Here is a 21,002-nt window from a genome sequence, read left to right on the forward strand (position 1 = left end):
TGTAAGATTCCATCCTCTGAGACAGCAATGAGTTGATTGATCTTTAGTGTGTTCAGTACGAGAAGAGTTGTTAAATTGCATCCCAGACTGCTGAAGGAAGTCTTGGCAAAAGGCTGTTCTAACCAATGTTTCAAGCATTTTGGGTGTGGAAGTTTTCAATTAACTCCATGTTGAAGCCCCTTGATGTTAAGGGAAAGTCAGTAGAGAAAATGAATTAAAGAACAGTGAAATAGAATTGCATTTTTTGTCTCGTTCTGCAAGCATTGAGGTTAAAATGTTTAAAGTAATAAATGCTACAAAGCCGTTTGATTAATTTTTTTGGAGATTCAGGGATATTTTGTTTGTGGATTAGGCCAATATTTGCTCATATATGTAGAGAAATCTTGTATGGAGAAAATATAAAAAAGGAAGTACAATTTTCAAGAGTGTGACGAATAGTGGAGTGAAAGATGCATAAATGTTTAAACAGGAGGAGAAAATTAGTTAATTTAAAAAAATGTCAGATTTACTTTCCAAGGATTTGGAAAAATGTCTCCAATTGAGAAAAGATAACATGGGTGAGAAGACTTCAGTTTGAGAAATATCTTGTTATGCTCTTGAGGGTTTCTGATAAAATAGCAATAGTCAATTGATCATTTGGAAGAGTAAGAGTGGAAAGGAATGACATCAATAGATGTTCAATGTTTTTATAAAAATGTGGAGTACTTCTGAAAATGAAAGTGTTCAAACATGTGACAAATGGAAATGAATATATTGAAATAATATCAAACCATATTCTAATGGAAAACCAGACCAAGAATGTTGGGCTTAAAGGCTTTTTGAGTTGTAAAAGTGCTTCAGTGATCAAGCAGGTAAGTTCCTTGGACATGTCAAAACCAGTGATCAGCGAAGAAGCAAACAACCTGAGTGATAGTTCTGGGGACTTCTACTGGAATGAAAAAAAAATGCGAAGATTAAACACGAGTAGGTAATATTCTTGCTAATTTATCTTTGCACCATTGTGGGGCATGACTAGTGCCTGTATATTATTGTGTTCCAGTTAAATGAAATCGGTTATTTGTCACGTTGCATATTTCCTACATTGATTATCTTGGTAGTTTTTAAAAAAAATATATTTCTTCACTATTTCCTCTTGGGTATATTATGACTGTGGATTATACAATCATTCTCAGAGAAGCATGAATATTTTCTTACAGATTTATTGTTTTTGCCTCGTTGAATTTTACCATCTTGTCACTCAATCTTGGAAATGAATTTTACCTTTTTCCCCTTCCTCACAGAGTAATGGATCTGTGGAACAAACTCCTAGCAAAAGCAGTTAAATGATGTCGATTAACTCCAACCCAAAAAAAATGGCTGAATAAGTATCTTGCTAGGAATACGATTTGTGGTTGTAGAGATAGGTGCAGACAAAGATCATCAAATGCTCCATGAAACAGTAGTTCCTGTGTTCCTGGGACCATGGAATTGTCAACAACGGAGAACATCTGGCAGGTTTGACTGACTGTGGATAGATTTGGTGGAGGCATGTGTATTCTTGGGGGTGCGAAGAAATTTTGCAGAACTTTCCCTCAACTCACTGAATATACATGGTAGAGCCCTTGATAGGGCAGGTTGTACACGGTCTTTGGAAGGAGCAGGCTTGATGGACTGAATGGCCCTTTTCTCATTCCATGCTTCAATTTAACAGCTGTGACCTGCCTTGTGCGACATGTTTGTTTGGGTGCGGAAGGTGACTGCTTCCTAATTGTTCACTGTGTCCTTCAGGTAGCCAGATGCCATGCCTGCAAACGTCAGGGCAAGCTTCTGGAAACGGTACACTGGCGCGGGGAAATTAAACACTTCTGCAACCAGCAGTGCCTCTTGCGCTTCTACAGTCAGCAAAACCAGCCCAATCTAGCGACGCAGAAGGGACCTGAAAGTCTGCTCAACAGTAAGTGGGAAGAGAAAGCCGCATGCTGTAGGCAGTGGACGTGATAAAGTAGTAGAGCAAGTTGCACCACAGTACCAAATGGTGCTTTGCTAACCACAGATTTAATAGTTGATCCGTTAGCCATTTTGCAGCAACCATTGAGATGTGAGTGCTTTGACTATTCTCAGCTGATATTTCGGAGTACTGATCTTCACTTTGTCAGCTGTTATCTTTGCATCTCTGTACATTTGTCATTATAGATAATTTATTCACTCTGTCCACAGAGGCCCACCAGTACTTAATCTGCAGCATTGTTTCTCAGCATTTTCAGTGGTCTGTACCGATGTTCCTGAGATGAATAATATTGTGATAAACTTGGAAGTGTACCCTCACTTTGAAGAGGCAAACAGTAATGATTGCAGCTAATAATTATTATGATCAAAATCTCTCGGGTTGCTGTCTTAGTTATAGTCCCCCACACGCTTTACCTTATTGAACTCTTATTCTGACGAATGTTTAACATGACAGTCTTTATAATTCTCAACTGTCTTTTCAAAAATAAAACACTTCCATATCCATCTGTAATTTTTTTAAAACCATTGTTAAGATTTGTTTCCCTGCCTTTAGTTAAGAGCTCATGCACACATTGGACGTGGGAAGAGAATAGTGACTAAGCCCTTTATTCTGACTGCTGAGAAGTCTTGGAGTGGTTCAGTGATGACACTTGTTTTTATATCTAGTTTCTTCTGAGTATAAAATAGACTGGATTTTCCCTGCAACAATAGTACTAGAATGGTAGCTGACAGTTTCAGTTGGATCAAAACCATAAGTGTTAATAATTATGTAAAATATACCTCCCTCTGACTCTCTTAACCTTGACATGAAAGAAAAAAAACCTATTTGAAAGAGGAGCTGTCACAGAATTTCCCTTATTTTTTGGCAAATGGCTAGTTTGACAGGACCAAATCCACAAATGTGTTTCACAGTGCTAGTTGGTGATGAAAGGTAACGCAGGAAAGAAGGGAAATTTGCCTCCTTTTCAGCTGGTGCCATTAGATTTTTATTCTGGTAAGTCAGGGTCTCAAATGTTTCATCCAAAACACAGTGCTTCCAACCGTGCAGCATTTCTTGACTGAAGTATGGCTTGATTATATCATTAAGCATGCAAGCTTCTGGCTTGTTGATATTCTCACCAAAGAGCCAAGCTATCACTTTGTGAATGTGGTTTCCATATTCTCTCAGTACATTTTGCAATGTTAACTGGTTTGAGGACACTGAAGTTCAAATGTATAAATGATGTGATGATAACTCTTTATTGCATGAGTGTTAAGTTTGTAATTGGGACATCATATCATGTGTATGTGGTTTGTGCTCTAATTTCCCTCATCAGTTTAGTTTGCAGTATTGTCACAAGTGGAGAGTTTTTTGAAATGATTTCCAGCTGTTCAAAGCAGCAGCTATTTTTCTGAATTCCCCATGCTTATTTAAAGCAAACATTAGATAGTTCAAGTGACTTGTTAATATTTTCTATCCTCATTGCTTGTCCTCTGGAAATAATAACTCAGAGTGGGGACTAGTCCCATGGTGATTGACTTTTGTGAATCCACAAGATTCTTCTGATTTTCAGTAAGACAGTTTTAGATGTTTGCCTGAGTATGACTTGGTTGTCATAGAAAAGCATTTCCAGTAAGATTTTCACTTCGTGGTATATGAAGTACAGAATATTTCCCCTTTTCAAATAAAAACTTTCTCAACACTTTTATTTGAAGGGAATAGGAATTCATGGCTGGTATTGTGCCATATGTGAGGGGAGGGGAAGAACCGAAAACTTGGTCTTTCATTTGTCTTTGCAGTTGAGAGTTGAATTAGTATCTTGTAATAATAATAGTAGGGACCATGGTGGCTCTAGTCTTCTTTGCCATTCAAGAAGGTTGAGTCTGATCTTAGAAGGACATGAATGCCATTTTTTGATTGACAAGAATTAGTAGAGTAGCTTCTGGGGAAATGCAGTTACCTAAACCTTGAACTTCTGTAATGAATGCCCCACAAAATTTTCTTTGATTGTACATTTATAATTTTGAATTTTTGGTGGTTTAGTAAATTCACATAATGCACACCATGCTCTGGATTGTTAGAGATAGCCAGAAAATTATTGATTCCAGGAATTTGGATACCATGTGGCCCAACTTTGGAAAGAAACAAAAATAGACATGGAGTGACATGAAAGAAATAGAAAAGCTGATAAATTCTGACCATCATTGTCATATGAACTAAAAGAACTGCTGTATTAGGGACATCGCCTTTGCATTGGCATCATTAACCAGTCCAATAGTAAAATTTTGTATTTTTAGTTTTGAAAACTGAAATTTTATATAATGCCTACTCATTTTTTGAAAAATAACTCTCTATCCTGGACTTTATTCTTTCAGCATATGATAAAGTTTGGAGAGCACTGATATGTAAAACTGTTGAAGTGAAACATTTCTATATTTCGATAGCATGTGCACATGGAGAGCAAGCATTTATTGTTCTTCTAGTTGAAAGTATGCCACCATCTTGAACCACTGGAAATTTATGTTGTCTGTTTTGATAAATGTTGAGTAATCGGCAAGAATCTGCTTTATAACAGTGAAGTGTGTTAGAAAATTTCAAAAATATTTTAGCCTTCCTTCATGGTGCATTATTGGCAAATCAATAACGTGACAATATTACAAAATCCGCATTATATTTCTTCAAATTTAGATGCATTGAATTAGTGTGAAGTATAAAAGTGATAGTTTTTAGATTAAATCAGGTTTTCTTGTCGCTTACTGAGAGCTTGAATTTCTACTGACTAGCCTATTAGTGCATTTACAACTGAGAATTTAGAGAATTGAATTAATGCTGGTCCCTCTGCTTCTCCTTCCTGAAATCAACAATAAGCTTCTTGATCTTGATAGCATTGAGACATTCTGGCATCTCCCAACCAGGTTCTTGATTCCATTCTGTATTCTGGCTCATCATGTCCAGCTGCGTGACTGACAGTAGAGATGTTGCCAGTGAATTTGTGGATAGAGCTGAACTTGCCTACGTAGTCATGAATGTATGGGAAATGCATTAGGGGGCTAAGCATGCAACCTTGGGATATCCCACTTGTTGATGGTCAGCATGGAGGAGGTGGTGATGTTGCCGATAAAGTCGTGGATCCAGCTGCTGAGGGTCAGAGTTCTGGATCCTTGAGATTTTGCTGGTATGATGGTGTTGAATCCTGAGCTCTAGTCAATAATAAACAACCTGATGTGGAGTGTTCCTGTGGTCAAGGTGATCTAATGCAAATGGGGTGGGGGGCAGGCAATGAGATGGCATCTGCCAGTGATAAGTTGCGATGATGGGCAAATTAAAATAGATCTTCCTCAGTTGTTAATTTGCTCTTTAACCAACCTCTCAGAGCACTTAACCACAGTACACCATCAATGCGAGTATCATTGAGGCACATCACTATGCTCTTGGGCACCAGAATAATGATTATCCTTTGAAGCAGTTGGGGATCTCTGACCGTTGTAGCGAGAGGTTGAAAATGTCATTAAAAGCTCTAGCCAATTGGATTGCACAGATTTTAAAGACATGGCCAGACACACTGTCTGGTCCAGACGCTTTGAGGATTCGCCCTTCTGAACATTCTGTTCATGTCATCCCTGGAAACTGGGAGCTTATTACAGAGTAATTTGTGTGCCTCGTGTCATTTTGCAAATATGTCCCATTGAGGAATTATTTGTATGTGTTTGTTGTTTTCCTGTGAAAAGGCAGTAAATAAAATTTGATTGTTTGTTTAAATTACATTGCTTGCATGTGCAGGCAGATTTAATCAATCATATGTACTGGCATCAAGAAACATTGGCCATCATGTACATGATTTGGTTTGCATGGTTTTCTAATTTTGTAAACCATTCACTTTTTTATGGAAAGTACTAAAATCCTTTAGAGAAAATTACTTTTGCAGTGCACTCAGTTGTATATGTTAATGATTTGAAATGAAGCAATACAAGATGATATTTGCCTTGCATAGCTCATGAATGAAATTCAGATGATAGATAAAATCATGACGTGGGAGAAGAGGTGATGAGGAGTGTATGGTCATATGTCCTGCTCTGCAAATATTTTTGTCATATACAGTACAACTCTGATTATGTGAAATCCTCAGTTATCCGAAATTTTTTCGGAGCTGAACTGACTGGGGACACCGGGGTCCCTGGCAGGAGCGGAACTCTCGGGCTCCTGGCATGAATAGGGTGTTGGTAATCAAAAGCCTTACCTTGTTGGTTGTTGTTGCTTCAGCAATGTTACAAGTGATTTTGCTGTTGCTACTGGGCTGTTTTTCAAAAAATGACCGGTTCTCCAGGGGTTGGGGGGGGGGAGGGGGGGAAGAGTTTATCTGAAATGGGTCCGGTCGTGACCATTTTGGATAATCGGATTTGCACTGTATTTTGTTCCTTAGTTGTCAGTAATTTGGAAAGTAAGGAATATGGCATTGTACATTCGCCAGGTTAATTTTTAGAACCTGGCAAATCTTTTGACGAGGATGCTTTTCCTGCTGTGGTTAGACTACAATATCTCGTTTGTCTTTGACGATTCTATTTTATTAGCTGTAGCTACAGTTGGAATGCTATTGCCCACAAACCTTTAAACGAATACATTAATGTCCACATTTGTATTTTGTAGGATGTTCATCTACCTCTTAAAATACGAGGAAGATACAAGAGCTTAATTACTGAATTCTGTGCTTCGTTAATTAGAGCTATTCTTGGCTAATTATCAGAAGCAAAACAAACTCATTCTCATTCCCATTGAGGAATTGCTGTTTTGGGCTCTGCAATGGATTTGCAGCCTTCAGGCCATGAAAGTAGCCCAGCACTGTTAAGAATTTGCTAATAAACATTTGTAGGTATCTTCTGCTCATCATTGAGAGCAGTTCAGTTGGTTTCACTTTTCTTTTAACAAAGTGTTCATATGTAATGACTTTGACACTTCGCTGTACTTTCTCTGAAATGTCATTGCTTTAGAGCACTACCCCCTTTAATTTGTCATGAATTTTGCCAATTTACATTTTCAATCAATAGGCAATGTTGTAGCTAAATGTTTTTCCATTTGTTTTCCATTCTGTTTAAGCAGTAGAATTGTACGTCAATGAAATTGTGTTCCAGCCTGTAAATGGTAGAGTTTTGTCTTGGTGGATAAGATGAGGATTCTTCGGTGTATATAACGTCTATCTTGAGTGGGTGCAATAATTCCTGGCTAACTTGGTCTGGATTGTAGTTTTGTGCATTGGGTTTATTCCTGGTAGGTACTTGTTTAAACTGCAGCAGTCTCATTTAACATTTCAAGTAGAACAGTGTTGTAGCCAAGCCCGAATCCCTAATGTCAGAGTGTGCACCCCAAAGTCCTCTTGAGCCCATTCATTCAATTGCCAACATTTCAAAAATATTTTTGTTTTATTTAATCATGCAAAAAAAATGTGAGCATATATAAAATAATCTCTAAAATTAAAAATAATTACACTATTTGTGTTTTGTCCCAGAACCTCTGGTTTGTAGTATGCCGTGCACATGTTGCACGACTAGCGCAGACAAGTGCAATTTCAGAGAGGTGCATTGGTGACCTCAAATGACTTCCACGTTCCGTGGATGATTTTTGCAAGTTGACACCTTACTGAGGTTTTGTAAACATGCACACCCACAATTGTGTGCACACTCGAAGGTGCACAGTCACAAACATCGGCTCAGTTTGTTTCAAACAATCTGTGTCTTTTGTTTGCAGATGAGGCGCAGGAGTCTAAGAATGCGACGTCTCCAGCTCCCTCTCCGACTCCCTCTCCCACGAAATTTGAAGTAAGTAAAGTTTTTTTTTGTTTTGAATGATCTTCCACCAACCATAGGAGTGGATTGAAGTGTGTTTTTTTTTTGCCATTTTAACTCCACATTCAGTATGCTTCCTCCCATGTCCCGGGTGCTAGCTGAACTTCAGGGATTGAACTCTGAATGTCCGAGGTATGTGCATCCATATTCCATTCAGTTTTTTTAAAAAAACCAAGTAGTTGGTTCCAACCTCAGAAAGATTCCCGTGGAAGCTGGATGCACTCTACATTCCAGGCATATTGAGCATGAGATCATAGGCCAGGAAGCCACAGTATTATAATTTTAAATCACTTAAGTCTTAATCTTTTACTTTTGTTTTTGCTTTGTATTTTTCTGCAGAATGTGAGATTTTGTGTACTGCTACAAAAACATATTGGATACACAAATGTAATATTGAACAAGAAAAGATATTATGGCTTATCAAGCTCACTTCCTCCACAGACCGTGCACAATCTGTCCTGTGATGGATTCCATGCCACCAGTGTAATAATAAGAGGGAAAGTTCTGCAAAATATATGGTCTCCAGTGAGAATTGAACAAAACTCCAGTTTCTATTTTGTATTTGTCGCTGAAAACTAGTCAGCTGCCCTCCACGGTCCCAGCATTGCAAGAATCACACTGTTCCATGGAGCATTTGATTTATCTTTGTACTTATCCTACCTTCAAATCCATTATTAACCATTTATTTTATATAACTTTTATTTATTAAGGAGTTAATCAGCAAAGCATTGGTAAAAAGCAGTGTGAATGCTGAATATCTGAAATAAAAACAAAAAAATGCTGGAAACGTACAGGCCATTCAACATCTGAAAGAGAAAAATAGGTAAAGTTTCAGATTTGACTCTTCATCAGAATTGTGTATTTAAGCATATTTTGTTTGTATTTCAGTTTGTAAAGCATTAACTGCTTTATTGCGAGTCTATTGCATAGATGCACACCCCGGGAAGGGGGAGGTGGCATTGAACTGAAAATTCTGTATTGTTTATATCTAGAAATATTTTAAATGCAAGAGGAAAGTAATTTTCTGCATCTTGGGTCACAGAGTTCCTTCTTTCCCAGCAACAGTTTGAAATTTATACTTTTTAAAAGGAAAATTTATTCTATCAAAATATCTTAATAACTTTATGGAGGTGAATAGCCAGGGAGATTGCATACAGGAGAGGGGGTTTCTGGTCCTCTTCTGTCTGCTGTGTCAAATGGGTCATTGTTTCCTGGTCATAGGTGGACTTTGATAGGGATTTAAGATAAGGAAGCTAAGCTCTGTTACTTTTGTAATTCTCCTCCACAGCTGTGAAGTATTTAGAGAAAAAGTGGTGAATGCCACACGGCATTTAAAACATGCAGCACCTTCAAATAATGAACAGTCATTAAAACTCAGTGAACAGAACCAGTATTTTCTTGGGGATCCAGGAGGGAAAATATGTATTGTTTATTAGAGATCTGAAGATGGGAGATCTGTGCAAAGGAGGATTAAAAACAAATTTTGTATTAAAAGGTTGGAAGAATTCTTAGATTTTGAATATTACTTGTGTTTCAGTTATCGCCTTGTGGTTTTTATACATTCAGTTACATTCCATATATTCTTTGACAAAATATCAGTGTAACTCCTTCATTCCCCCTCCCCATTTTAATTCTACTAACCCATTCTGGGGTTGATTTGTGATTACAAGCAGCTCTCTGGTACCTCACCCAGTGGCCATTCTTCATGTGCAAGCTTGGGCAGTGAATGTGAGGGGGACAGCACAGCTCAACCTGAATCTGTCGTCTCTTCGATGAGCACACAGGTACACTTGTGCAGACATTGCCAGATAGTAATTTGGACAGAACCATGCTGTAATTTGTGTGGAGGGTGGCCTCATGGTATGCTACCTCCATACTAAAATTGGCTGACTCATCTCAGACCAAAAATTCAGCCTGGAAATTTCCTTTCTTTTTTTGTTTTTTGTTGCAGTTTCACGTATGATATATTAATTCATCTGGGGTGTAATAATTTGTTATTTTTTTCCAATAGTATAATATTTCTGTTTCTAATTTTAAAATATTCCTTATTAGGCACCTATACAGACTCGGTCATCAAAACAACCACCACCTCCTCCTCCTCCTCCTCCTCCTCCACCTCCACCACCACCACCACCTTCACCGCCATCTCCACCTCCTGTGACCCTGAAGAATAAGGCAATACTGTGCAAGCCCTTGACTCAGAATAAGGGCATTTCATGTAAACCTGAAATGAAGTCCAAAGGATGTCAAACAGGTAAATTATCAAAATGAATAGGAAACCTGTTGATCCTAGAAGAATATATTTCCTTATTATTGTAAAGTAAAAAATGAATTAAACCTTTGGCATATGCTTTTGGTTTTTGTAATTTTGACCATACAAGGTATATCAGTGATGTTCCCATACAAATAATTCAGATGGTGGCAGCATGAATTCATGTTTCTTAAAGTTTGTAATACAAGGAAAGGCCCATCACATGATTTTATCTTTTTTGGAATTTGTCTTCATACACTCTTCTATCTGCAATTGTCTCGAATTTGATCATCTTGAAGCTGGTACATTTTCCTTTTTGTCTTGTGCAATCTTCAGGCTTTTGGAATAGAAGGGTTGTAGGAATTGAAAGTGCATCACCCTGATTAGTTTCCTTTTTGTTTCAGTCTTGACACTATCCAGCATTGCCTGCCTTGCCCTTTAGTTAGTAGTATTTTGCAAAGATCTTAGATTTTTTTGTTTACTAAAAAGACTGGCTGAATTTCTCCAGCATTTGTGTTTTTCCAAAGATCCTGTTCAGAAACAGAATCTGCCATTCTTAATCTTTTTCTATATTCAACTGCCACACATGGTTGGCTCAGCAAGTCAAATGTTGGGATGCCTAGGCGAGAAAGTGGAATGTTCACCATCCCTTGTTTTGTCCCACCCCCACACATTAAAGCCCTATCTGGCTCAGTGTTCTTTGGGGACATGAAAACTTCACAATTCACAGAGCAAAAAATTATTTATCTTCATGAATGCCTCATACTTTAAGTCTCATCCTATTATTCAAGACAATTATTTAAAATGTAATCCTTTTGCTTCCGCTGTGCTTTCTGTAATCTTCAGATTTTAATATAATGACCTTGGAAATACTGCATTTTTGACATACGTGGCACTATATTTTCCTCATTTGATATTGTTCTGAGTGTCAATAAAGGATTTCAGCCCAAAATGTTGATCATTCTTTTTCTCCCACTGATGCTGCTCCACCCACTAAGTTCAACCAGCAGAGTGTGTTTGGCTTCAGATTCCATTATCTGTAGTCTCCTGTATGTCCATTGTCCTGAGCCTTGGCTTTGGAAATCATTTGTCATTGTTTCCTTAAATTATTATTTGATTAAACCTATTCTTGCCAATATTCTTGTTTGGTGAAAATTAAATTATCTTTGAAACTTGAAGCTTCATGCTGCCACTTGTGGATTGCTTTACTTGGAAAATAATCTGATTTCAAATGACATAAAGCAGTACAAATCACCAAATAAATTTAACCTGTAATTTATGTCAGCAATGAAATATTAGCATTTGAACAAAATTTTAAAAATCTGTTTAATTTTCTGTTTCAGAAGAGGAATGGAAGCCACATTTAATAATGGTACCCATCCCCGTGCCAGTCTTCATACCAGTGCCTATGCATATGTATTGTCAAAATACCCCAGTGCCTTTCTCTATGCCAATCCCGGTAAGTTTTGAAGATTATTTTTTCCTAGTCGTTTTAGTCAAATGTGGTTATTTTCTCGCTTGATATTGTCAACTGCAATGGATGTATTTCTTTTAAGAATGACAATTTTAAATGTGTGGAAGTCATTAACATGAATAAACACCAAACTCCTTTCTGCGTCAAGATTTCTAGTTGAGATTTAAATGCTCTATTATTTTTGTCTGTTGAGCTACGAAAATTCTTGAAATAAAAATAACGGTGTGAAAGGAGGTACATGTGATTTTTTTTGGGGGGGGGGCACCACTATTTTCTCTCCATCTGAAAATTATGGATTTTTTATTAACATTTGTGCTAGCAAGTTTTATGCACAGAATGATTGGTGCTTAGAGTGCTTTGCCTGGGCAGATGATAGAAGCAAATATTGGAGTCATAAAGCACAGAACAGGCCTTTTAACCCATGGTGAACAAATTTACTTACTGGGCTTGTCCCATCTCTCTGCATTTGGTCCATATTTTTCCAAGTCCTTCCTGCCCGTATTTCTAAGTCATAGAATGTTAACAATCTTTAAGAGGCTTTTAGACAGGAAATGAACAGACCAGGAATGAGTGTGCATGGACCATGTGAAGGCAGATGGGATGAGTTGGATTGACATTTTCATTAGTGCAGACGTAATGGGCAACAGGCCTGTTACTGTGCTTTACAACTCAGTTTCTTTTAATCAATGGTAAATATTCATAGAATGAGAAGGGAAAGGAAAGGTTTCTAATCAATCAGAATGTCTTCTCTGTGAATCAGTACTTAGCCACTTTTTTCCAAAGAGAAATAAATGTGTGGATGTTGAATTAGTGAAAGCTGGATGAATCCTGCTTCTGAAACCTCCTTTGGATGTCTATTTATATTCCAAAGCACTTGACAATCTATTACATTTGGTTATTTAATAATTACTTGCATTTTGAGGATAAGAGCAGTTCTTGGACATATTCTGTGATTTTAAATTTCAACATACAGTATGGTGAAAGACCCTTCTGGCCCATGAGCCAGTGCTACCCAATTAACCTACAACCCCCATATGTTTTGAAGGGTCGGAGGAAGCCCTGCAGACACAGGGACAATGTACAAACAATAGCATTGCACTAAACACTGCATTAACCATGTCGCCTGTGCTCTGCTAATCATGCAGTATATTGAATGTTTTTTAAGCACAGTAGGAAATTTACTCCACGTAAAGAAATTCTGAAAGGTGAGGGCATAGTGGCAGGCAGCAGATGCTGAACATTTGCATTGAAGATCTGGCTTAAGTACGGTAATACTTAAATTCGGTCATTTGGTATATGCATACTTTTCAAAGAAGCCTCGTGGTCTGAGGATGATTGGCGTAATTTTATGGAGAAGTAGTCTAGGAAACTAGAATTCTGTGGTAATCCAGTTAAATATCATGGAAAAGTAATATTTAGGGATATGATGTATAATCTTCTTGAGAAGAAGAATTGGATGAGATGGCTGTTTTGCAGAAATGACGAATATCAAATGTCACATGATAGACTTTTTCATTTATGGACAATAATTCAATAATAGATTTAAATGCATTCAAATGTAAAGAAATGAAGCTAAAATAAGTTGCTTTTGTTTACAGAAATGTTTGTGGTGACTGTGGACCTCAGATTTTACTTTGATAACATGCTATTGTGTGGTTTGTGAACCAGGTCCCTATTCCGATGTTCCTTCCCACCACTTTAGACAGTGCTGATAAGATAGTAGAGACGATTGAGGAACTGAAAGTTAAAATTCCTTCAAACCCATTTGAAGCTGATATTCTCGCCATGGCAGAGATGATAGCAGAAGCTGAGGAAATGGAGAAAGCTTCATCAGACCTTTGTGGTAAATTTAATTGTTAATTGTCTATTCCCTTTTCTTTCAACATTATTCCAAAACCTGTTCTGATGAGTGAATCTTTTTAAAGTCCTATAATTTCAAAAGTTTAAACTAAATCCACTTATCTTCCTCTAAAAATTTTTTAATTGGGAACTTGCCAAAATGCACACCCGTTCAGAAACTCATAATATTTCTTGTGATTTTTGAAAGACTTGAATATATTCTTCTTCTCAAGGAATAGATTCTTCATTGAATGTCAGCATTCTTATTTGTTTATTTGGCTTTTACGTATAACATCATTGAAAATGCTTGCAAATTAATTTTTAAAAATTTAATTTGGACATACAGCTCAGTAACAGCCCGTTATGGCTCACGAGCTCATGCGCCCAATTACACCAATTAACCTTTTTTATTTGGAAGGTGGAGGAAAGTGGAAGACTGACTTATTTGGACCTGCCAGAGATGATGTATTAATCTTGGCAGTTAAAATGGCAAACCCAGAGAAACCCACACAGACACAGGGAGATTCTTTGCAGACGGTGACGGAATCAAACCTGGTGTACTGGCACTGTGGTAGCATTGCGCCAACTGCTATGCTTAATAGTGCCGTCGTTAATTGGGAAAATTAATGAAAACAAAGTAGCTGGAGGGATAAATGGGAAGAAAATTATTTTCAATTTTTAAAAATCATTTTACAGGTTTTCATTTATTGATGTCTTTTAATATCAGGGCATTTTTGTTTAAATTGAGGAATAAGATCTATCTCTATTAAATATCTCATCAAAATTTCTCTTGAATGCAAAAGCGGATGTTGCTGTCACTAGTAGATTCAGTGTTCATTGACCATTGTACAACTTTTTTTTTAATGTCTGAACCAGATCTTGCTAGCAATCAGAGTGCTGATGGCCTCTTAGAAGACTGTGACTTATTTGGCCCTGCCAGAGATGATGTGTTAGCCATGGCAGTTAAAATGGCAAATGTCTTGGATGAACCAGGACAGGATTTAGAAGCAGATTTTCCCAAAAGTATGTATGAACAGTGCTTTTTTTTTGCTTGCAGGTATACTTAGTCAGTTTAGTGCATCGTGCAGCAGGCCTGCTTAACTTTTTTCTAATTGCATATGTTGATCTTTGGATGTTTACCATGCACATTTGAAAATTCTGCTCATCAGAATCGTGCTCATAAAATGGATTTGAAAAACTTGACTATTTATTACACCAACATTGAAGAAGTAGTTTACTTATTGGGTCCAAACTAGATCCCAGCAGAGAAATACCATCAGTCCCAATCCTCCTCATTTATCTGTAGCCTTACTGCTTCATTCTCTGAAAATCATCTCATTGTTTCCTTAGCCACCTTCCTACACTGAGTGTGAATTGACCTACCAGTTTGTCTATGAAATGCTTGAAAAACTTTGGCTTAAACCCATACAGTTGCATGGAAATGCCACACAGCTCAGGATCAGACCTGAAACCCATAGCTGTCCGGTGGCTGTGGCATGAACTCCTGCACCACTTGGCTGTCCACTTCCGTGCAAACAATGGAGCGGTTATTTCTCCAAGAAATTTGGTTTTAATAGATGGGATGAAATGATTTTTAGTATTTTGCGAAGACATTTAATTTCCTAGCATTTCTACAGCCTGCAAATGCTCCCAGAGCTTATTCTAATCAGTTGGTATATTGAAATGTTGTCACTGCAGTAATTACTACGAGCTCCTGTTTTAGTAAGTTGGAATTATCAATAAGGGTTAGTACAGACAAGAGGAAATGAATGGTCACAATTAACATTTCACATAAGCACCATCACAACGCAAATCACAGCCCAGAAATAATTTGATACATTGGAAGAACTGAGGGAAGGCCTATCACAGTCTGTTCCAGATTCAATACATTTGCAAAGACACTGATTTTGCAAGGGAGAACCATTCTGCCTGCTGGAGAGAAAACAGCTCTTTGAAGCTGCCCGTGGCCAGCCATTTTGTGGAATTCAGAGGAAAGTATGCTCTGTGAATGCCTGGGCCTTTTTCGGTGGATTGACCTGTGCCAGGAGGGTCTTTTGGGAACCAAAGTTCTCCATTTTGATTGTGACTAACAGTGAAGGTCACTTGGAGAGATCTATGCCAGGGTCTTGGAAGCTTCGTGGAGGCTGCCCTCTTTGAGCTTTGCCTGAAAAGGGACCAGGAGTGTTATGACCACAGCTTGTACGAATGGGCCTTTCTTCAAAGGCAACGGAAGGAGAATTTGAGACTCTGCAGCAGCGACAACTCCAGACTTCTCATTAGCTTGACATTAAAGGCCTACAGTTCAATGCTGAATTTAAAAGACTGAAAGATTTTCAGCTGGACTATAATTCATTCATATTCTCTCTCTCAATTTAAGATTAGACTTTTAAAATTAAACACTGTCTGCCTCATTGTTGATTGCTGCTCGTTATGTGCCATCCGTAACATTATGCAAAATTATTAGCTCATTTGCACACCACAAGCACTCAACCACAAGTGTCATGATGACTAGTGTCTGCTATAATAATGGTATAAATATTGGCTAGGACACCAATGGCAATGTCACGATAATCCTGGAAGTAGTATCGAATGTTTTTTTAGCAAATTGGTTCTCTTTTCCAGAATTTCATTGGCGTGCAAGTTATTTGCACACTGCATGGTATACCGATGATCTTTTTAATTGTAGACCAATCAACACAAGTGTAATCCATAATATGAAGAGCTTGCTCAGATTTTTACAGTAATGCAAAACTAGGAGGAAATGCCTGGAGTTGCACTCCATTCTGTAAACTTTGATATTCACATATAATTTGTAAAGACTGAGCAAATGATTTAGGTTAAAGCTATCTCAACCACACTAAATGCTCCATCTTTCCATCAAGGTGCTAACAATATTAAGTTTCACCCTCTTTTCCATCACTCCCCCCCCCCCCCCTCCCCATCAACCAGTCCCCAAATGTTGCTGCAAACTACTTTACACTTTTACATTATCACATGCAGTAGTATTTTGCTTTTTATTTTCCAGCTCCATTGGAACTTAATACGGGTGTTGATTTCCTGTTTGACTGTGGGCTTGTGACAACAGATGAGGATCAACCAGAATCCGAAATTCCACGTGCTGTCAGAAGGGTAAGATTTCTGTCAGTGTGTATGTTAACAGGAGAATATTCCTGTTGTAACAGGTATTAGGTATGCATTGTAACATTTTAGTCCAGCGCCAGCTCATTTAATTAGGATAATTGTTAAGGCAAAAGAGGTGGTCATTTGTCTGATTTGATTCCCCATCAGCTTATGGCAGAGCAATTCCATCTGTCACACTTCTTCTATTAGTTTTTAACCATCAAGATTGTATTTTTTAAGTACCTGTGCACAAAGCATCTGCCCATTTATCCTGTATGTAAAGTTGTATTTCACTACACTTTAGTCAGATCTTTTTTCTTTATGGAGAACAACCCTATCTTTTTTAATTCTTCTAGCTAAAGCAAATTTTTTGTATTCTCCAGGTCATTCTCTGTCTGAATCAATGTGCTGATTTAAGGTGGAGACACAGGAGATGGGCCTAATTTAAATGAATATTTATTGGTTTTTTTTTAACCATGAAAAAGATCATGGACAATAAGGAATTTGGAGCAATGAATAGTGATGTTTTGGGACATAACCATTTTACAAAAGACATGGTCTTAAAGTGTATAAAGATGAAAAGATCACCAAAGCCTGACCAAATATAATTAAGGACATTGAGAAACTGAGGAGTAAATTGTTGGGGGACCTGGCAGAGATATTTGTACAATTATTAACCATGTTTGAAGTACTGGAAGAGTAGTGGGTGTCTAATGTGTGGTTATTTAAGAATGTCTCCAAGGGCAGGCCAAGGAACTAAAAGCTGGTGCACCTATCTTCTTAAATGATGGGAGAGTTATTGGAGGGAGCTGTGGTGGGGGGAACTTCATGGAGAAAATGGATATATGGGACGGTTTCTGATTTTTGTGCATTATTTCTAATGGAAGATAATTACACACAAAAATAACACAGGAACCTGACGTAGTCTACCTTTACACTTCATAGATGGATCACACTCTTGTTTTAATCATAAAGAATGCCCACTTAGATGAGCTAATAAAGGAGACAACATAAATGGATTGTTTCAGTGTGAGGGAAAGGTATTGTTGTGGCGCACATTCTCACGGTGAACCGGCCCACTTGTACCACCATGTGGCAGGGCAGTCATGGGAAAATGGCATCGTCAGAGATTTATCTCTGACTTCAGTATCCCTTCCAGTGCACACCCTGGGCAGCGGTTATGACATCACGATGCAGCAGGTGACTGAGCTCATGCTGCCCTTAAAGGGGCGTGCTGAATGTGAATAAAAACAGTCGTTAACGACCTTCAACGTGGTGGTTGTGTTTCTTCCACTGCTCACACCGCCACAGTGGTGACACTGACGAGCCCAGACATTTTTCGGACTCAAAACACCATGGATTCAGCAAAGGTTAATGCTGTTTCCATCAAGCTCCCCCTCCCCTCCCCCTTTGGACCCCCTGACCAAGAACGTGGTTTGGGCAGGCGGAAGCACGATTTCAACTCCGCAACATCTCCTCAGACGCCACGTAGTTCTATCATGTCGTGAGCGCTCTAGACCAAGATACAGCAGCGAGGGTGGACGACATCATTCACCGTCCTCCCCCCCACCCCCCAGCTACAGGCAAGTACACCACCCTCAAAGACCTGCTGCATGGCATTTTTGAGCTAACTCCCCAGCAACGGGCTTCCAGGCTCCTTCACCTAGATGGGCTTGGGGACTGTAGTCTGTTGGTGCTGAGAGCCATCTTAGAGCCACTGTTCATTGCCGCCCTGCCCCAGCATGGGGTCTTTCGCCACACAGGGCCCCCCTGCTGCACGCTAGACCCAGACGGCTGCCACCCAAGAAGTTCCAGCAGGCATAGGAGGAGTTCTCCAGGCTCCAGGAACTAGGAATCGTCCAGCGATCGGACAGCATCTAGGCATCACCTCTCCATATGGTCCCGAAATTGTCTGGGGGCTGGAGACCATGCGGGGACTACCGTCGGTTGTACGACGCAACCACCCCCGACAAGTACCCAGTGCCCCACATACAGGACTTCCCTGCCAACCTCCATGGCGCATGGTTCTTCTCCAAAGTGGATCTCATGCAGGGATACCATCAGATTCCGGTGCATCCAGATGACGTGGGTAAGATGGCCATTATCACCTCTTTCGACTTCTTTGAGTTCTTGGGTATGCCCCTCGGTCTAAAGAACGCGGCTCAAACGTTCCAACCCCTCATTGACACGGTTGGAAAAGACCTGGACTTTGTGTTCATTTACCTGGACGATATTCTCATTGCTAGTTGCAACCACAACGAACATAAAGCCCACCTCTGCACACTCTTTGCCCGGCTGGCGGACTTCGGCCTCACGGTCAACGTGGCCAAAGGCCAGTTCGGCAAGGAGTCCCTCCAGTTCCTGGGGAACACTACTTCAGCAGCTGGGGCCACACTGGCACCAGAGAAGGTAGCGGCTGTTCAACGATTCCCCAAACCCTCCACCATGAAAGGTCTCCAAGAGTTCGTGGGGATGGTAAACTTTTACCATTGTTTCTTCCCCGGAGCCGCGTGCACCATGCGCCCATTGTTTGTGCTCATGGCCACCAAAGAAAAGACTTGATGGTGGTCAGAGGAGGCAGACAGGGCTTTCATCGCAACAAAGGAGGCTCTAGCCAGCACCACACTGCTGGTGCACCCGTGGCCGGTGGCGCGCACACGCTCTCTGTGGATGCCTCAGCTACGGCAGTGGGGGGGTTTGGAACAATGGCTCGATGGACAATGGCGCCCACCAGCCCGGACACATTGCTCTGCGATGTCTCAACAGGCACGCCGCGCCCTGTGGTCCCGCCGCACTGGAGGGTGAAGGTCTTCATTCTGATCCACGACCTTACTCACCAAGTGGTAAAGACAACCGTGCGGATGGTCGTGGAGCAGTTTGTGTGGCATGGGCTGAAAAAGGTGACGGAACTGTCAGACCTCCAAGCTCCAGCGACACACGCGAGTCCCCATCCAAAACTTAACTCGGCGGTTCACAGATTCCAACACATCCACGTTGATGTCATTGGGCCCCTGCCAGTGTCCATGGAGGCTCGTTTCCTCCTCACAGTGGTGGATCGGGCCACAAGGTGGCCAGAAGCCATCCCGATTAAGGAGGCCTCTGTGGAGACGTGCGCCAGGACTCTGGTCAGGCGATGGATCGCCCTTTTCAGAGTCCCTGCGCACATCTCTAGCAACAGGGGTGCAGTTCACGTCTGCCCTGTGGACTCAGATGGCGAAGCTTCTGGGGGTCAAGCTCCACCACACCACAGTATACTACCCGCAGTCCAACGGGTTGGTGGAGAGGTTCCACAGGTACCTGAAGGCATCACATGGCCAGGCTCTCTGGACCAGACTGGGTGGATGAACGACCCTGGATCTTTCTCGGGATTAGGACAGTACCCAAGGAGGACCTGCAGGCTTCAGCAGCGGAGATGGTCTATGGCGCACCGCTTTCCCCACCGGGTGAGTTTTTCGGCCCAGACCCTGACACCACGACCACCAACAAAAACCTGCTGGCGGACCTACGCAGGGAACTGGCCTCCCTAGCTCCGGCATGCCACGGCACCCCGTCATTTCATCTCCCCAAAGAGCTCGACTCAGCCCAGTTCGTTTTTATGCAGAGGGGACCACAAAGTCCACCACTACAGTGACCGTACGAGGGCCATACAAAGTCTTGCACCGGTCTGGCGGAATTTTCACCCTGGATGTTGGGTGGGGAGAGAGGAACTTTATACGGTGGACTGCCTGAAGGTGGCCCATCTGGACTTATCACAGCTGAAGCAGAAGCCTGCGCCAAAACAACAGGATGCGTAGCCAGTTCTAGGGTGTGGGGGAGGGTGTTGTGTGGCGTCGCACATTCTCATGGCGATCCGGCCCGGCTTGTATCGCCACGTGGCGGGGCACCCATGGGGAAATGGCGTCGTCAGAGGTTTCCCTCTGACTCCAGCATCCCTTCCAGCGCGCACCCTGGGCAGCGAATATGATGTCACAATTCACCAGGTGACTGAGCTCATGCTGCCCTGAAAGGGACGCGCTGAATTGGAATAAATACAGTCATTAACTACCCTCAACATGGTGGCTGTGTTTCTTCCACTGCTCACATCCCCACAGTATAATATTAACTCATTTTTCTTCACATTAAAGGAGCTTTATTCTGAATTGACATTGAGTTGAAGAGAACTGAGGCAATTTAGAACTATATTAATTTTAAGGATAAGTAATTTTAAGGATAAAATTAGAGGTTCTCTTTTCTCTATCTTTAGTTTGGGGTGTTCATTTTATTTGTTTTTTCCTTTATAGGGTCAAAAACGGCTAATGCTTTCAGAAAGCTGTTCACATGATTCCCTTGCTAGCCAACAATGTTGTACAGGTTTAAATTACTCATATGGAGTAAATGCTTGGAAGTCCTGGGTCCAGGCTAAATATGCCAGTGGAGATGCCAGTAAAAGTGAAGAGCTTAAGTTTGGACGTAAGTGGATATTTTTATTTTTGTTAATTTTTAATAGGTATGCTGTATACTTTGTTCCTTCTAGTG

General features: G+C 40.3%; 1 protein-coding gene across 1 annotated transcript in view; it reads left to right on the top strand.

Annotated features, from left to right (window-relative positions):
- LOC138740350 (zinc finger MYM-type protein 3-like) overlaps positions 1-21,002 on the top strand; it is an 86,712-nt gene that overhangs the window by 50,961 nt on the left and 14,749 nt on the right. Inside the window, exons 13-20 of the mRNA XM_069892879.1 lie at positions 1,768-1,933; positions 7,706-7,776; positions 9,856-10,057; positions 11,398-11,513; positions 13,197-13,371; positions 14,244-14,390; positions 16,393-16,496; positions 20,768-20,936. Coding sequence (XP_069748980.1) covers positions 1,768-1,933; positions 7,706-7,776; positions 9,856-10,057; positions 11,398-11,513; positions 13,197-13,371; positions 14,244-14,390; positions 16,393-16,496; positions 20,768-20,936 — 1,150 coding nt within the window. The remainder of the gene's footprint in view (positions 1-1,767; positions 1,934-7,705; positions 7,777-9,855; positions 10,058-11,397; positions 11,514-13,196; positions 13,372-14,243; positions 14,391-16,392; positions 16,497-20,767; positions 20,937-21,002) is intronic.

The sequence above is a fragment of the Narcine bancroftii genome, chromosome 8, assembly GCF_036971445.1.
Source record: "Narcine bancroftii isolate sNarBan1 chromosome 8, sNarBan1.hap1, whole genome shotgun sequence".
In the NCBI taxonomy this organism is placed as follows: domain Eukaryota; kingdom Metazoa; phylum Chordata; class Chondrichthyes; order Torpediniformes; family Narcinidae; genus Narcine; species Narcine bancroftii.